Source organism: Populus nigra, chromosome 7, assembly GCF_951802175.1.
Source record: "Populus nigra chromosome 7, ddPopNigr1.1, whole genome shotgun sequence".
NCBI lineage: Eukaryota > Viridiplantae > Streptophyta > Magnoliopsida > Malpighiales > Salicaceae > Populus > Populus nigra.
The window spans coordinates 22,054,031-22,069,055 of NC_084858.1; the positions used below are offsets into that span (position 1 = coordinate 22,054,031).

At 34.6% G+C, this 15,025-nt stretch overlaps 2 protein-coding genes across 2 annotated transcripts; one reads left to right on the forward strand and one right to left on the reverse strand.

The window, feature by feature from the left end:
• Positions 1 to 1,853: 1,853 nt before the first annotated feature.
• Positions 1,854 to 3,396, forward strand: LOC133700179 (zinc finger BED domain-containing protein RICESLEEPER 1-like). The gene is made up of 2 exons (XM_062123724.1): positions 1,854 to 3,262; positions 3,356 to 3,396. Exons 1-2 carry the CDS (start codon positions 2,470 to 2,472, stop codon positions 3,394 to 3,396), a joined length of 834 nt encoding a protein of 277 aa, XP_061979708.1. The 5' UTR covers positions 1,854 to 2,469.
• Positions 3,397 to 4,979: 1,583 nt separating this feature from the next.
• Positions 4,980 to 10,338, reverse strand: LOC133699156 (calcium permeable stress-gated cation channel 1-like). The gene is made up of 12 exons (XM_062122309.1): positions 9,917 to 10,338; positions 9,288 to 9,622; positions 9,028 to 9,186; positions 8,774 to 8,909; positions 8,410 to 8,511; positions 8,120 to 8,239; positions 7,918 to 7,998; positions 7,365 to 7,705; positions 7,038 to 7,283; positions 6,631 to 6,955; positions 6,328 to 6,561; positions 4,980 to 5,435 (listed from the first exon to the last, which is right to left on the reverse strand). Exons 2-12 carry the CDS (start codon positions 9,599 to 9,601, stop codon positions 5,166 to 5,168), a joined length of 2,328 nt encoding a protein of 775 aa, XP_061978293.1. The 5' UTR covers positions 9,602 to 9,622; positions 9,917 to 10,338; the 3' UTR covers positions 4,980 to 5,165.
• Positions 10,339 to 15,025: the final 4,687 nt, after the last annotated feature.

Here is a 15,025-nt window from a genome sequence, read left to right on the forward strand (position 1 = left end):
TATTGATTATAAAATTGCTTTACTAATTTGTTAGCAATTCCTATTTAATTATTGATAGTGTATAATCATCCGTATTTAGTACTGGTTTTTTTTTATGTTCAGTGTTTATGCTTGCCTGCTTGGTGCTGTGTCTCCTCATGGCTATTATTACTGTGATTCTGTTCTGTGAACGAATTTAGTTTCATCACAAGAAAAATGATGTTTAAGTCTTTAAGATAACCTGTCAAATTTTTCAAGACTTCATAAAACATAACCTGCAAATAATGAAAACAAAAATAACTCAAATAAGCTCTACAGAAGCTGTCAATTAGTTTTGAGATTTTCTTTTTATGTTTATCTGTGTTGGTTTTATGCCCTGGTTCTGGTTTGTAGTGTGATAATATCACTTACCTTGCCACTGCTTTTGAAATGAATGGATGATAATGATATAGGCCTGAGAGAGACAATGTGTTTTTCTTTGTTGAATTCTTGTTTTATTAAGGTCATTAGTAGCAATGAAAAAATAATGGAATCTAGATTAATATCGGAATGAGGGTTAATTTAATATACAAACTCTTGCATGTTAATTTAATATACAAAACGCAGATAATTGGCACTGGTAGAAATGGCACTGGTCATGAGAAAGACAATATGTTATGATTGTTCCAAATGCTAAAGCTAACAGCACATCACTGAAAGAAACGGGAATAATTGGCACTGGTAGTTGTAAAACTTGATCATTACTGAAGAAACCTCTTTGTGCTGTTTTAGCTAGACATTAGAGATTGAATTCCACTCATACTCTGAGGTGGAGTACTGGTAAAAGATTAGAAAAAAATATTTATTATCTGTGTTAAAAAAAGGGGGGGGTTCGGTGGATTGTAATTTATCAATTCTGAAAACTGAATTTTTTTTATTTTATGAAAAGAGAATAATGTTTATATATATATTGTATTGTATTATTGTCTATTGAAATTACAAAATACAATCTCAGCACTCAGCAGCAGAATTTTTTTTACAACATATCAACCAAAATAAAAGAACTTAACTTGTGAAAATAATCTTTAAAATTACAGCTGAACTTATGCATGTCATATTATTGTTAATCTATTATAAATTATTGGTTTTTAACATGTTTTCATTATGTAATAACAGATGGAAACTACTCAAATTCAAAGTGCTTCATCCACGGGCACTACACCAACATCAACTACTTCTCCAGCTTCAAAACCTAATGCAGAATCAACCAATGCAGGATCCACCACAGATACAAAAGGTAAACAACCTCAAGTCCTTACATCTAGGAAAAGAAATGCTGATGATAAAAAGAAGTCACAAATTTGAGATCACTTTACAAAACTTGATGTTGATCCTAAAACCCCTAGAGCTGAATGTAATTATTGTGGAAAACATTATGCATGTCATACTATTGTTAATGGCACAAATAATATGTGGAGTCATTTAAAAGTGTGCAAGAAGTTCCCTTTTGTGATTGATAAGAAACAAAAGGTTTTGGTATTAGAACCTAAGATAGAGAAGGGTGAATTGAGAGAACAAAATGTGGGAAGTCTTAAGGCAATAGGTTATAATTATGATGAATGTAGACAAGCACTAGCAAAGATGGTTATAATTGATGAGTTGCCTTTTAATTTTGTGGAGGGTCGGGGATTTAAATTGTTTGCTAGGACTATGCAACATAGATTTGACATTCCTTCTTGTTTTACAATTATGAGAGATTGTTTGAAACTTTATGTTGAAGAGAAGGATAGATTGAGGACAGCTCTTAGGGGTCAACGATTGTGCTTGACAACAGATACATGGACATCAATCCAAAATATTAACTATATGTGTTTAACAGCTCATTGGATTGATAATGACTGGAATTTGCATAAAAGAATTCTTAATTTTTATAAAGTTTCCAATCATATGGGTGAGACAATTGGCCAAGTTATTGAGAATTGTTTGTTGGAGTGGGGGATTGATAAACTGTTGACTATTACATTAGACAATGCAAGCTCTAATAATGTGACCATTTCATATTTAAAGAATGTGATGAAAGATTGGTCAACTAATATATTGTCAAATGAGCACTTGCATGTTAGATGTTGTGCACACATTGTAAACCTCATTGTGTGTGATGGCTTGAAAGAGATTAATGATTCAGTTGTTAAGATTCGAAATGCCATTAGGTTTGTGAGATCTTCACCGTCGAGGCATCTTGCATTTAAGAAGTGTGCTGAAAAGTTGCATATAGAGTGTAAGAAATCATTGTGTTTAGATGTTGCAACTCGATGGAATTCAACTTATCTTATGCTAGAAGCTGCTGAAAAGTTTGAAAAGGTGTTTGTGAGGTTAGGTGAAAAAGAACTTAGGTATATGAGTTACTTTTTGGAGGTTGATTCAAAGGGGAATAGAAAAAACATAGGGCCGCCTGGTTTGGAGGATTGAGAAAATGCAAGAACTTTGGTTAAGTTCTTAAAGATCTTTTATATGGTTACATTGAGATTTTCTGGCTCATTGCATGTCACATCAAATTCTTTCTTCAATGAATTGATTTACATGCATACAAACTTGTTGCAATTGTGTAAAAATAAAGATAGTATTTTAATTGGAATGGCAATGAAGATGATGTTAAAGTTTGAGAAGTATTGGGGTTGTGAAGGAAATCAGAATTTTTTATTATATGTGGCTAATGTCTTAGATCCACGTTTTAAGTTGAAATATGTGAAATTTTGTTTTGGTGATTTGTATGATTATGACAAAGCACAATTGCTAACAAATAAGGTGAAAGATACTTTGATGAGCTTGTATGAGTTTTATTTGAAAATTGATGAAGTGGTGGATAATAATAGGCATAAACAGGATGTTAATGCTATTGATGATGTGGAGGTAGATGTTAACACTTTGGCTCGATTCAAAAGACATTTGTTGGAGGTGGATAGTGTGGAAAATAAAAATGAGGTTGAGAGGTATTTGATTGAAGGTTGTGAGGATCCTAATGATGATAAGTTAGATATTTTGGGTTGGTGGAAAAGTAATGCTTTGAAATATAAGATACTTTCAAAGGTTGCACAACATGTTCTGGCTATTCCTATATCCACAGTGGCTTCTGAATCAGCATTTAGCACAGGTGGTCGTGTACTTGATCAATTTCGAAGTTCTCTCTCTCCAGCAACTGTTCAAGCACTCATTTGTTGTCAAAATTGGTTGCATCATGGATCAATTCCAACTGATATTAGAAGCTTGATAAATGATCTTGAAACCTACGAAAACCTTGAGTCAGGTAATTTTTTTTAGAAATTTGCACCTTTTATTTTGTTATTTACTAATTAAATTGTTTGCAATCATCTAACATGTCTACTTTTTTATTTTGTAGAATTTGGTGGAAAGTTACATTTAGTAACGGATGATAATTAGTTCAAAAGTTACTTTGATAGTAAAATACTACTATTTATTTTTACATATTCTAATTTATTTTATCATGTTATAATTTAGATCTTGATTTTCAGGTTTTGATGTCAATGGTATTACGGAATCAAAGTGCAATGTTCTTGTCATCTTGTTATGCTTTTTGATTGAGATGATGTGCACAATGAAGATTTATATTTTTTGCATGAAGTATTTTATTTTTTATGGCAATGTTATTTGTTGTTTTTTTAAACCCATTTTGAAGGCAATGCTTTGTAACTTTAATTTTAATTTGGTGTGTGTTATTTAAATTTTAATTTTAATTTGGTGTGTATTATTTAAATTTTGATGCATGAGGAGTCCAAACTTCAAAATATAAATATTAGAAAGATGTGCAACATATTAAACATAATATTAGCACTAATAATTTAATATAAATGAATATTTAGTGAAAAAAAATATTAAATATATTATAGAATTTTGTAACAAAATTAGATGATATTTACATTAATTACAAGCCCATCAGAAAACCCATCAGAAAGCCCATTAAAAAGCCCGAAAAAGCCCGAAAAAGCCCAAAAAGGCCTAAAAAACAATAATACAGGTTTTCCGGTTTTTCTGATAAAAAAACCGAACTGAACCGAACCGAAACCGGTCGGTTTGAACCGGTTCCGGTTCGGGTCCGGTTTGAATTTTTAAGTTTTTCAAAATTTGATTTTGGTTAGTTTTTTGGGTAAAAACCGAACCGAACCGAATTTGCTCACCCCTATATATACCTCATTATTTATTTATTTTTCTTTTCGGTTAAATGTTTTGTTTGTTACTTAATTTTTCAATTAAGGATTTGTGTGGTGTAATGTTGTTGAAATTATGTTTTTATTTAATCACAGTTTGAAAAATATTTAGTATTTTTTTTGTTATGGTGACACTGTATTTTTTAAAAAATAATTTTTTATTTTAAATTTATATTTTTTATGTTTTTGGATTATTTTAGTGTATTGATATCAAAAATAAATTTTTAAAAATAAAATAAATATTATTTTAATATATTTTTAAACTAAAAAACATTTTAAAAAACAAACATTAAAACAATATCAAACACTACCTTAATTAATTAGCACACCACGATAGCACTAGAAATCTAAATTTAGTTAAGAACCTACTTTTGTTATTGTTTTTAATTTGAATATATATATCTTCTTTTTTTCTTTTCAATTAAATGTTTCATTTGTACTTTAAATTTTTTGATTAAGGGTTCATGTGGAGAATTGTTATTGAAATTGCATTTTGCTCCTATCATAATTTTCTTATACGGGTCACACTTGAATTTCTTTTTTAAAACTTATTAAGAAAGCCCTACAATTTATAGTTTTTTTTTTTAATTTGTATTTTCAAACTGTAAATACAAAAATGATCACAATATCAAATATACATCAAGTTTTAAATTATTAATGACATTTTTTATAAATATAAAGGTGTTATCTTTAATGTGACATTTATTATTGAAAAAACTAAAAAATATATAATTATTAAAAATTATAGAAAAACAAACATTTAATGGAAAAGAAATAGGAGACCTGAAACCCGAATGATAAATAAAAATAAATTCATGTGATCTTTTATATATGTATATAAATCTACATTTGTGTTTGAAGATTGAAGTGCCATTCATTGCCACAAAATCCAAAACTTGTTGATTTCCTGTGAGAATTTTTCAGCCAGCCCTTCTTCCTTTGCCCACTGTAGAACAAGTATGAGATTTAATCGGCATGCAAGTGTCATACTCGATGCTCTACGCTTTGAACTTCCTCGGATAAAGCAGGTGAAGCTGCTCGGCTTACTGCTGGTGAATTTCTTCGAGAGTGGCGTCTTGTAGGCATTAACACATTCTCAGCATCATCTTCCTGGTTTTCACTCAGATACTGTTCATAATCATCATCGTTGCCATCTCCTTTGAAAACTGGATGCACGTATGCTTTCTCGAGGTAGGATCTGAAATTGAAGTTTGGAGAACTTGCTCGTTCCAGGCTATCTTTCATCATTGCTTCCTGAAAACCAGAATTCAAAAGTTTAAAGGAAGAATGGTTCTATATATATCAACTTTTAACAAGGGAAAACTTTTGGACTTGAAAACCTGTGTGTTCATTTTTTTTACTGGATAGAGCAGTGATAGCAGTAAGATTAGAACTTCTAAGATGATCAAAGAAATTTTTAGTTTAGAAGCTCAAGCCTTTAGTGAATTATAAAATACTGTTTTGTTACTTTTTTTGGAATAAAAAAAATAAAGATAATTGAGAAAAAAAAGACATGTCTCCTTTTTCTTCTTATTCCGAAATAATAAATAGAAAGAACAAAAGGTGTTTTGCTAGAGATATATATCATCAAATATATATAAAATAAATCTTTTTCTAATAAAGTTTTAGAATGAGTTTTTATGTTTTTAAAATCTTTTAATTTTATCTCTATTATTTTTATTTTTTCTACCTCGAAACAGTAATTACATACTACTTCAAAATATTTTAGAAACATATTTATTTTTATATATTTATATCTCTTATAACTAAACATATAATTTTAATTTTTTATATATTTATTTCATGTCCAAGAACACAAGGAAACATAACTTAAAAATGATTTTATATATAAGACTCTTTAATAACAACGAATTAAATTCATTTGACAAGCATCAACAACAGCAAAGCTTTAACCTCGAACTAGCTGGGGTAGGTATGCATGTGGATTTTTTGTGCCATCCCAAGTGACCATTGACAAACATCATGGCAGAAAAACTAAATTCTTGACAGTATCAACTGTCAAGAGTTTAGTCAAGAACATAGACGTCTACGTTAGGAACTCTATCTTGACATATCATATAAAATACTTTCAGATTGATATAAGAAATGATGAGAATTGTGCAGGTAAATCGGAGCAGTCACACACCTGTAATGGATATTTGACAAACGCAGATTTATAGCGGCCGTTGCAGAAGACATGGAACCATATAGTGAGGACAGGAAGAGCAATGAGAAATGGCGTTGTGCTGGAAGCTTGCTTTGTGCTCAAAAGTCCCATCATAAGCAGCTGTGCGATTACTAATGCAGTAATAACACGACCATGGACAGCAGGCCAGAATGCGGCGCCACTTTCATACTCTTGGTTGTAAACATTTATGATCTGCAGAGAATATGAACATGAGCAGTCTGCAGATTGAACGTGGTATAACCAAAAGGATCGAATCTTTACCTGATGACGGTACACCACATAAGCGAAGCCGAAGAACATAACTATGAATGGAAGGAGAATAGGTGTGACTGGTGCGTATACAAGCCCCAGCAGAAAGTATAGCTGTATACGGGGTTCGCCGGTGTTGAAGCCAAGACTGCCTGCATCCATCGCTTCTTTCCTATCTTTTTCAGTCTTCACCAAAAAGAAATTCTTCAAGTGGTAAATTATCAATGGTTTCAACATTAGAACTTCTCCAGCTATTCCAGCCCATCCATCAACCATTATATAGGTTATGAAGAAAGTTGCCTTCATCGGAATAGCTACACCAATTGTTTTAGGAATTCTGCGCAGATGAAACGTGCAAGAAACACATAAAAAAGTGAAGCTCTTCACTGAAATTGCATGAAACTGTGAGAAAAACGTACTCGCTGGCAGACTGCTTGATAAAAGAATCTAGCTGTTCGAATGCAGCCCCGGTGAGTATGCTTCCGAGGAACACATTGATAATGATGAAAATGTAATATCTCATTGCTGATCTCCTTTCCAAAGATGATAGAGATGTCAAGCCTTCAAATTTAGACATCATCATCAATAGCGTCGGCAGTAAGATAAGAAAGAGCTTTAGCGCAATCCCAGGTAGAAATCCTTGGACAACTGATTTGATAAATTCTCTGTATGAAACAACAATCGGTAATGTCTAGGAGGGAATCTTGCAACTAAGTGATGAGGCATTGTGATGAAAGAAAACTCACACTTCAATAACAGGCTTCAAAAAGGGAAGGCTTTTCTCAATTCCCTCAATACTTGCTAGAGATTGAACAAATGCAATAGGGATCATGAAAAAGAAGGCAAGAAAAAAGAACGAAACTCCAGTTATCAGCCTTCTAACTGAGAGCGACACATATGGAATGGCTAGGTTTGGCCAATATACATCGCGCGGCTCGGGAGCCCACTCTGTTAACCACAAAGTTGGATTTCTTGATTGTTGAGTTTGTGCACAAACTGCTGCACCCCATCGAGTCTTGAACGAAACGAATGCGGCAGGCATAATACAATTCGGATCATTTAAAACCTTTTCCCTTTCTTCTGTTATCTGGATAATAGCAGAACCATCCATGACACCAAATTAGAGTGGTGATGCAAAAAGTAATGGGAAATGAGAAGCTCCTAAGCAACTCGTAAACTTCTTTTACTTGCATTTTTGCAGTAGGTAGCCGGATTTATATGCTCAGAAAAACAACTAAACAGCTTGAACGTTCTGAATCATTAGGTAATTTAGATAAGAAATTGAAGATAGGGACTTACTTCTTTCGACAGTTTCTCAATCTCTGATATGTAATAATCAATTGCATCTACTTTTGCCCCCCAGAGACCAAGAAAGCCAGTCTGAAACAGCAGGGTAAAAATTGAGGTCACAACCAAAATCAGGTTTCAGAAAAGGCAATAGTCGGTGCCTCGGTGGATTTAAACATGAAGCAGGTATATCAGATTGCATTTTGAGAAGTACCTTCGTCTGAGGCCTCTGTGATCGATTTCTAGAATACTTGAAGCGGTAGTAGTCAAGCCAGTTCTGCATACCTTCATTCTTCTTCACCAAGCTGGCTAGATTGTTAGCATTGCACACCACCTGCATTAGAATTTTTGTATTCTAAAACTATTAACAAAGTGAAAATTTTCAATCAATCAACTTCATGGTAGTTCTCTCTCTCTCTCTCTCTCTCTCTCTATATATATATATATATATATATATATATATATATATATATATTCAAATTGAGGCTTTGAGCGGGAATATACCTGTTGAGTGAGATAATGATCTGGATGATTCACCAGAAAAAAGTGCTCCACAAGCTCAATAACAGATTCATCTGGATCTGGAGGTACATTCCTAACTAGGACCTGTGAAGACCAAATCAATCATACAAGCTTCAAAGGATAAACTAGAATTTGTACTAGAACATTAAGCAAGATGAGACACAAACAATCCCTGCTCGATTGTTTTTTCGTTTTCGGGGCAAGAATCCCTCCCCAACTTGAAAATATTTCACAAACGGCATTTATTTACTTAAATGGAGACAGTGGAACAGACTCAAGATTTAGGAAAAAAAAAAAAGGTTAAAAAAAAACAAGTAAATTAATAAGGGAAACATTCCCATCTTACTGTGAATTGATCTGGACGACGTCTTTCTGAGGAAAGAAATTGCAACCTCATTGATGCAACTTTCTCGTACTCCTTCAGTAGTACATAGCAAGTCCAGAAAGTAAAGGCATAAGCCATCACTATATGAGCCCAGAATCTGCAATGCAGGACTTAGCATGACTTTTGCTATGTGGTTTACTTGCAGAAGCAAAAGAAGAGAGTTCTATGAACGAGTCAAATGACAGTTACATTGGCAATGAAAGATGGCTTCACACCTTTGTGATTTAAGTGGAACATTTGAAATCGAAAGCTTGTCGATGTCACTAGCAGTCACATTGGCCGCCATCTTCTCTGCCTCTAAAGCATCATTAGTGTAATTAACTGGTACCAGGACAACCCAAGCAAGGATAGTTATAGGGACAAAAATCTTAAGTCTGCATAAGTACAGCACATACTCTTCTGTCAACAAGGAAGCATAGAAACAGAAAGATTAACAAATGGAAAACATTAGCATAGACCAGAACAACATCACTACCCCATCAAGTAAATGCGCAAGTAAACCGCAGAATCCAATCCTGCGTGATCAATAAGTTCAGGCTCTGGCATTTTCAGTGCTTGAGGCATCCAATTTAAGAACTGAATGTATGATCTACAGTCTAAATTCACAAACCTACTAACCAATGCCCTTGACCGCGAGGGACTGTTTCTTAAGCCCTTGAGATACCATTTCGGAAAGTAAACCCTATCATTGAAAGGTTGCAGCCTCAAAATTGCAAATAGAAATAGGAAAATTAATGCACTTAGTAGATTTATAGCTGCTGAAACCCCTATATCTTCGAGCGTTGCCATTTATACCTTCAACAAAGAATCCTAAGAAAACAAAAAAAATTGGAAACATGTTACCATTTCAATGAAAACGCATCAGAAACATCAAACATTCTTTTACATCCAAGTTCACAACTTTTTTCAAGAACAAATCCCAGAAAGATCATCTTTTTTTGTGTTCTTATATTTGCGAAACAAACATTCAAGTTTAAACCAATCCTAATAAAAAATCTAATCTCCAAATTCAACAACTTTTTCCATCTGGGGGTCAAAATTTAACAAACATTTCACATATTAGAACCCAAAAGCATACATACAACACAAAAAAAGAAACCATACTTTTCTTATTGAGACCACTTGTGGCAGATGGATATTGATAGAACCTACAAAGAGAGATTCCAGTGAAGAATCAATCTTTGTGAGGTCAACAGGAAGCCAAATATGGAAAATTCAATGAAGCTGAAGGTGCTGACAAGATATTGACAGAGAAGGGATTAAAGAGAAGAGAAGGAGAGAGCAGGCTGGACGATAAAGAGAGAAGATGATGAATATCAGATTTCAACATTTGGCAAAAAATGCTTAATACAATGAGGAATTCCTCTCAAAATCCTGGCATAGCTAATTGTGGCAGAAAGAGAAATTAACTAACTCGCTCTACCTATGGCCAACACGTGGCTTTACAATTCTTGCAACGGTCACAGATAACGGTAATTCAAAATTTTAAAGTCTCTTCTTCTTTCCTTAGCCGTTTCATTCTTCTCTACCTCTCCATTTCTGCACTTTGTTACAAGGGTCCAAAAACGGAAAGCGGGTTGGTATGTGGAAGTTTCGGTTTGTCCTTTTGACTTCTAGTGAAAGAATTGGAGATGAGTAAAGATCAATTCATGAACTATGGTAGAGATTTCTTATCAGTCTTTAATTGCAGAAGGTTGATGATTTCCCATCTAAGTAACACTTAGCTAACAATTAAGTTTCTTGGCTACTCTTCAAAAAGAAAGTTTTTCCTTGTTGCATTTTGTCACAAGGTTGTGTTGGATTGCATTTATGTGCTAAAATCAAGCTATTTTCTTAGTTTCCAGGATTATAAATTCTTTGAAACTAAGTTCGAACTAGAAAGGGGACGTGAATGCTAACTGAGATAAAAAGGTGTATTGGCCATAAATTTGTCATTTAACATTAAAAATTTCTATTATGTTCGCTTGACACATCAATTTGATGCAGGAGAACACACGTATCTATGGAATGATGAAACACATTTGTAAATGACCTATAAAACTGGTAGATCATGATTTATCAGGAATTGTCATATTGGGTTAGTGATTTACTATACTTAACCCTCAACTTAACACCCTTACTAAACTTAATTTTTATAGACATGGCACCTTAACCAAGCCCAACCCTTCTAGACCTGATGCCCATCGGGCCCAACCCTTTATAAACCCTTTGTCTTACAGGGCCCAACTCTCTATGGCCCCATAACATGATCCTTTTTGGGCTCGATCCTCAACCAAACCTAATCTAGTATATTGTTTGGACTTGGACTTAATGATGCCCTAGACCTAACACCTAACCTTTGGGATTTTTGAGTGATCTCAGACTATGTGTCTAATGTTCCTTGTTCGACTCCTCGCTTTGTGCCCATCTCCCAAAGGCATTTTAGCTTTGATCGTACTCCACCTACATTGTTAGGTGCACAAAAATCTTTGATGGCTTACCACGTCTCTATCTCTTAACTGAATAAATTCAGTGGAATATAATTGTGTGGTTGTGGTGTTGGATAAACATAACTCACAATATAAAATTAATTTATAAGGATGGAATGGCTCTCTAACCTCTTTATTCCAGTAAAAGAATAAGGTTCACAGGCTATAAATACCCCTTAAACCACTCAGGTAAGGGGTCACAATCTTCATTCTCTATTACATACATATTTTCATAGCAAATCTTTTTAAAATATCATTGCACTCTCTCTTTTTCCAACGATACTTACTTAAGTATCTAAGAGTTTCATAACCTACCATAGGGGACCTTTTGCAGGTATTTTGCTTCCTACATCAAGCTACACATTTTTTAGTTATTCTAGATTTGAAGAGTTGAGTAGATTTCTAGGACCAGGTGATTAACCAATCATCAAACACATAAGCCTTACTCCTAAGCTATTTAGATTTTCTGAGACATCATCAATTAGCATTGTTTTGCGGAAAACTGATAAAAAAAACATCAGTTTCTTTCTAAAACTTGTTTTTTACATTTCTAGGTCATCCATGACACATAACCAAAACACATATGGGCCAAGATGCATGATAAATTTACATATTACCGCCATCACGGGCACTTTTACCCAACCATATCTTCAACAACTCATCAACCAGGTGCAAGTCTTTACTCAAGTCGTGTTGGTAACCTGGGAGAAAAATCAAACCTTGTCACCCCAACAAGTTTTGGCACATGTTATAACACGCTTGACCCGAGCACCATTGCCACCAGCCACTCCCAGCTCCAATAGGTAATTGCACTACTCGGAGGAGTCTAGGCAGAGTAACCTTCAGGCAAGTATTTTAGCTCCACACTTGTTAAGTCTCTCCAGAAATCTCGAGTCATTGCGATACCCATGCATATAGCCAATACTCTATATGAGCTCTCCATAGATACTACATAATGGTCATCAATTACTAATCCTACCATTACACGCCAAACTCCAAACGGGTCATTTTAGGATACACAATCCTCGATAGAAAATCTTCAGTGCAATCTTAGATTGGCACAACTCTCTAATAGAGCTCACGGGCCTCATGCTATCTCTAGAGACAACCACGAGCCTCTGACTCTCTAGTGCAGTCTCGGACTAACATGACTTTTTAGTGGGATTCTCTGGTCTGATGTTATCTCTAGGGATGACCAAAGATCTCTCATTATCAAATACAATCTCGGACCGACACAACTCTCTAGTAGAGTTTTTGAACCTCACACTATTTTTAGTAACAGCTACAAGCCTTCCACTCTCCGGTGTGATCTTGGACTGGCACGACTCTCCAATGAAGCTTTCAGACCTCAAGCCATCTCTAAGGACAATCATAGGCCTCTCATTTTCCAATGTAGTCTTGGAGTGGCATGACTCTCTAGTAGGGCTCATAGACCTCACAAAATCTTCAAGGATTAATATTGGATCTCTCATCTCTTCAATGCAGTCTTAGACTATCACGACTTTCTAATAAGGCTCTTGGGCTTTATAAAATCTCTAAGGATTAATCTTGGATCTTTTTCATTTCCAGTGCAATCTTGGACTGACACAACTCTCTTGTAAGGCTTTCGAGCCTCACATAATCTTCAAAGATAATCTTGGATCTTCCACTTTCAGGTATGACCTCTCTATAATGAAGGGCTTCTGAACCTCATGCCATTACTAGGGCAACCACAGGCCCCCCACTCTTTAATGTGATACCTTTCTAGTAGAGGGCTCTTACACTTCATGTCATCGCTACGGAGTCCACTAGGCCTCCTACACTCCATTGGCCACTTTTTAGTGAGGAGTTCCTACATCTTCTACTATCATTAGGGAGATAATATACCTCTTACACTTAAATGCAACCACTTTCTAGTGGAGGGCTACCATGCCTCACGCATCACTATAGAGACCATCAGACCTCCCACATGCAACCATTCTCTAATGGGAGGTTCAATGCCTTACGAATCATTATGGCCTACCATTCTCTAATAAGATCTCATATCAGAACGGGGCATTCGAACCTTATACTATCATAGGAAATGACCCAATATGAGTTTCTCTTAGCTTCTTAGTAATTTTTCTAGGCATGGATGTGGAACCCTCAATTTCTTAGAAATTTTTTTAAGTATAGGTTCCCTTCGGTCTCTTATAATTAATTTTTTAACTATAGGCTCCTCCTTTATAGGTCCATCCCTTCCACCTCTTATAATTTTTTCTAAGTATAAGAGTCGTCGTGGGTTCGCCTCAGCCTTTTAGAAATTTTCTAAGTATAGGCTCCTTCTCCATTAGTTCGTCACCTCTACATCTTAGAATTTTTTTTGAAGTATAAACTCCTTCTTCATGGGTATGTCCTCTTCAATCCTTATAAATTTTTCTAAGTATAGGTGTCTCCATAGGTTTATTCCCCCTACATTTTAGAAAATTTTCTAGGTATGGATGTAGCAATGAGTTTCCCTCGTCCTTTTAGAAATTCTTCTAAGTATGGGCAAGGAACTCATAACAGTTTGGAAATTTTTAAAAAATAGGCTCCTCTACCATGTATCCGTTCTCTCTTCCCCTTAGAAACTTTTTTAAGGATAGACATCGTTATGAGTTCATTCTCCTCTGCCTCTTAAAAAATTTCTAAGTATAGGCGTAGCCATAAGTTTCCTTTAACCTCTTAGAAATTTTTTTAAGTATAGGCATGGAACTCATAGCCTCTTAAAAATTCTCTAAGTATAAGCTTTTTCTTCATGGGTCTGTTCCCTCCGTCTTTTATAAGTTTTTTTAAGTATTAGCATGAAACTCATAGCCTTTTAGAAATTTTCTAAGTTTAGGCTCTTTCTTCATAGGTTTATCTCCTCTGCTTCTTAGAAATATTTTTAAGTATATGCATCGTCATAAGTTAGTTTCCTTTCATCCCTTAGAAATTTTTCTAAGTATAGGCTACTCCTACATAGGTTCATCCCCTCCGTCTCTTAGAATTTTTTATAAGTATGGGCATCACCATAGGTTTATTCCTCTCAGCCTCTTAAAAATATTTCTAAGTATAGGCATGAAACTCATAACCTCTTAGAAATTTTCTAAGTTTAGGCTCCTCCTTCATGGGTTCATCCCCTCCACTTCTAAGAATTTTTTTTAAGTATAGGCCTCGTTAAAAGTTTGCTCCCTTCCACCCTTTAGAAATTTTTTAATTATAGGCTTCTCCTCTATCGATTCGTCCCCTCCGCCTCTTATAATTTTTTCTAAGTATGAGCATCGTCATAGGTTTGATCCCCTCGGCCTTTTAGAAATTTTTTAAGTATAGGATCCTTCTTCATTGGTCCATCTCACTTGCCTCTTAGAAAATTTTTCTAAGTATGAGCATAGTCATAGATTCACTTCTCTCCATCCCTTAGAAAGTTTTCTAAGTATGGGCGTCACTATAAGTTCGTTCCCCTCTACCTATTTGAAATTTTTCTAAGTATAGGTGTTGCCACAGGTTCCCCTCGACCTCTTAAATTTTTTTAAAATATAAGTATGGAACCTATAGTCTCTTAAAAAAAATTTAAGTACAGGCTCCTTTTTAATGGGACCGTCATCTTTACATCTTAGCTAAATATAGGTGTCACCATGGGTTCACTCCCCTCCACCCCTTATAAATTCTTCTAAGTATAAACTCCTCCTTCATGGGTCTGTTGCCTCTGTCTTTTAAATTATTTTTTCCAAGTATGGACATTGTCATGGGTTCACTCCCCTCGACC

Bases quoted from the DNA above. Each gene is read 5' to 3' on its own strand.
- LOC133700179 (XM_062123724.1), top strand. From the start codon at position 2,470: ATGGTTACATTGAGATTTTCTGGCTCATTGCATGTCACATCAAATTCT. The intron at 3,263-3,355 runs GTAATTTTTTTT...TTTATTTTGTAG, and splicing joins CTACGAAAACCTTGAGTCAG to AATTTGGTGGAAAGTTACAT.
- LOC133699156 (XM_062122309.1), bottom strand. From the start codon at position 9,601: ATGGCAACGCTCGAAGATATAGGGGTTTCAGCAGCTATAAATCTACTA. The intron at 8,910-9,027 runs GTGTGAAGCCAT...CCTGCATTGCAG, and splicing joins GTTCCACTTAAATCACAAAG to ATTCTGGGCTCATATAGTGA. The intron at 8,240-8,409 runs GTATATTCCCGC...ATTCTAATGCAG, and splicing joins ATCATTATCTCACTCAACAG to GTGGTGTGCAATGCTAACAA.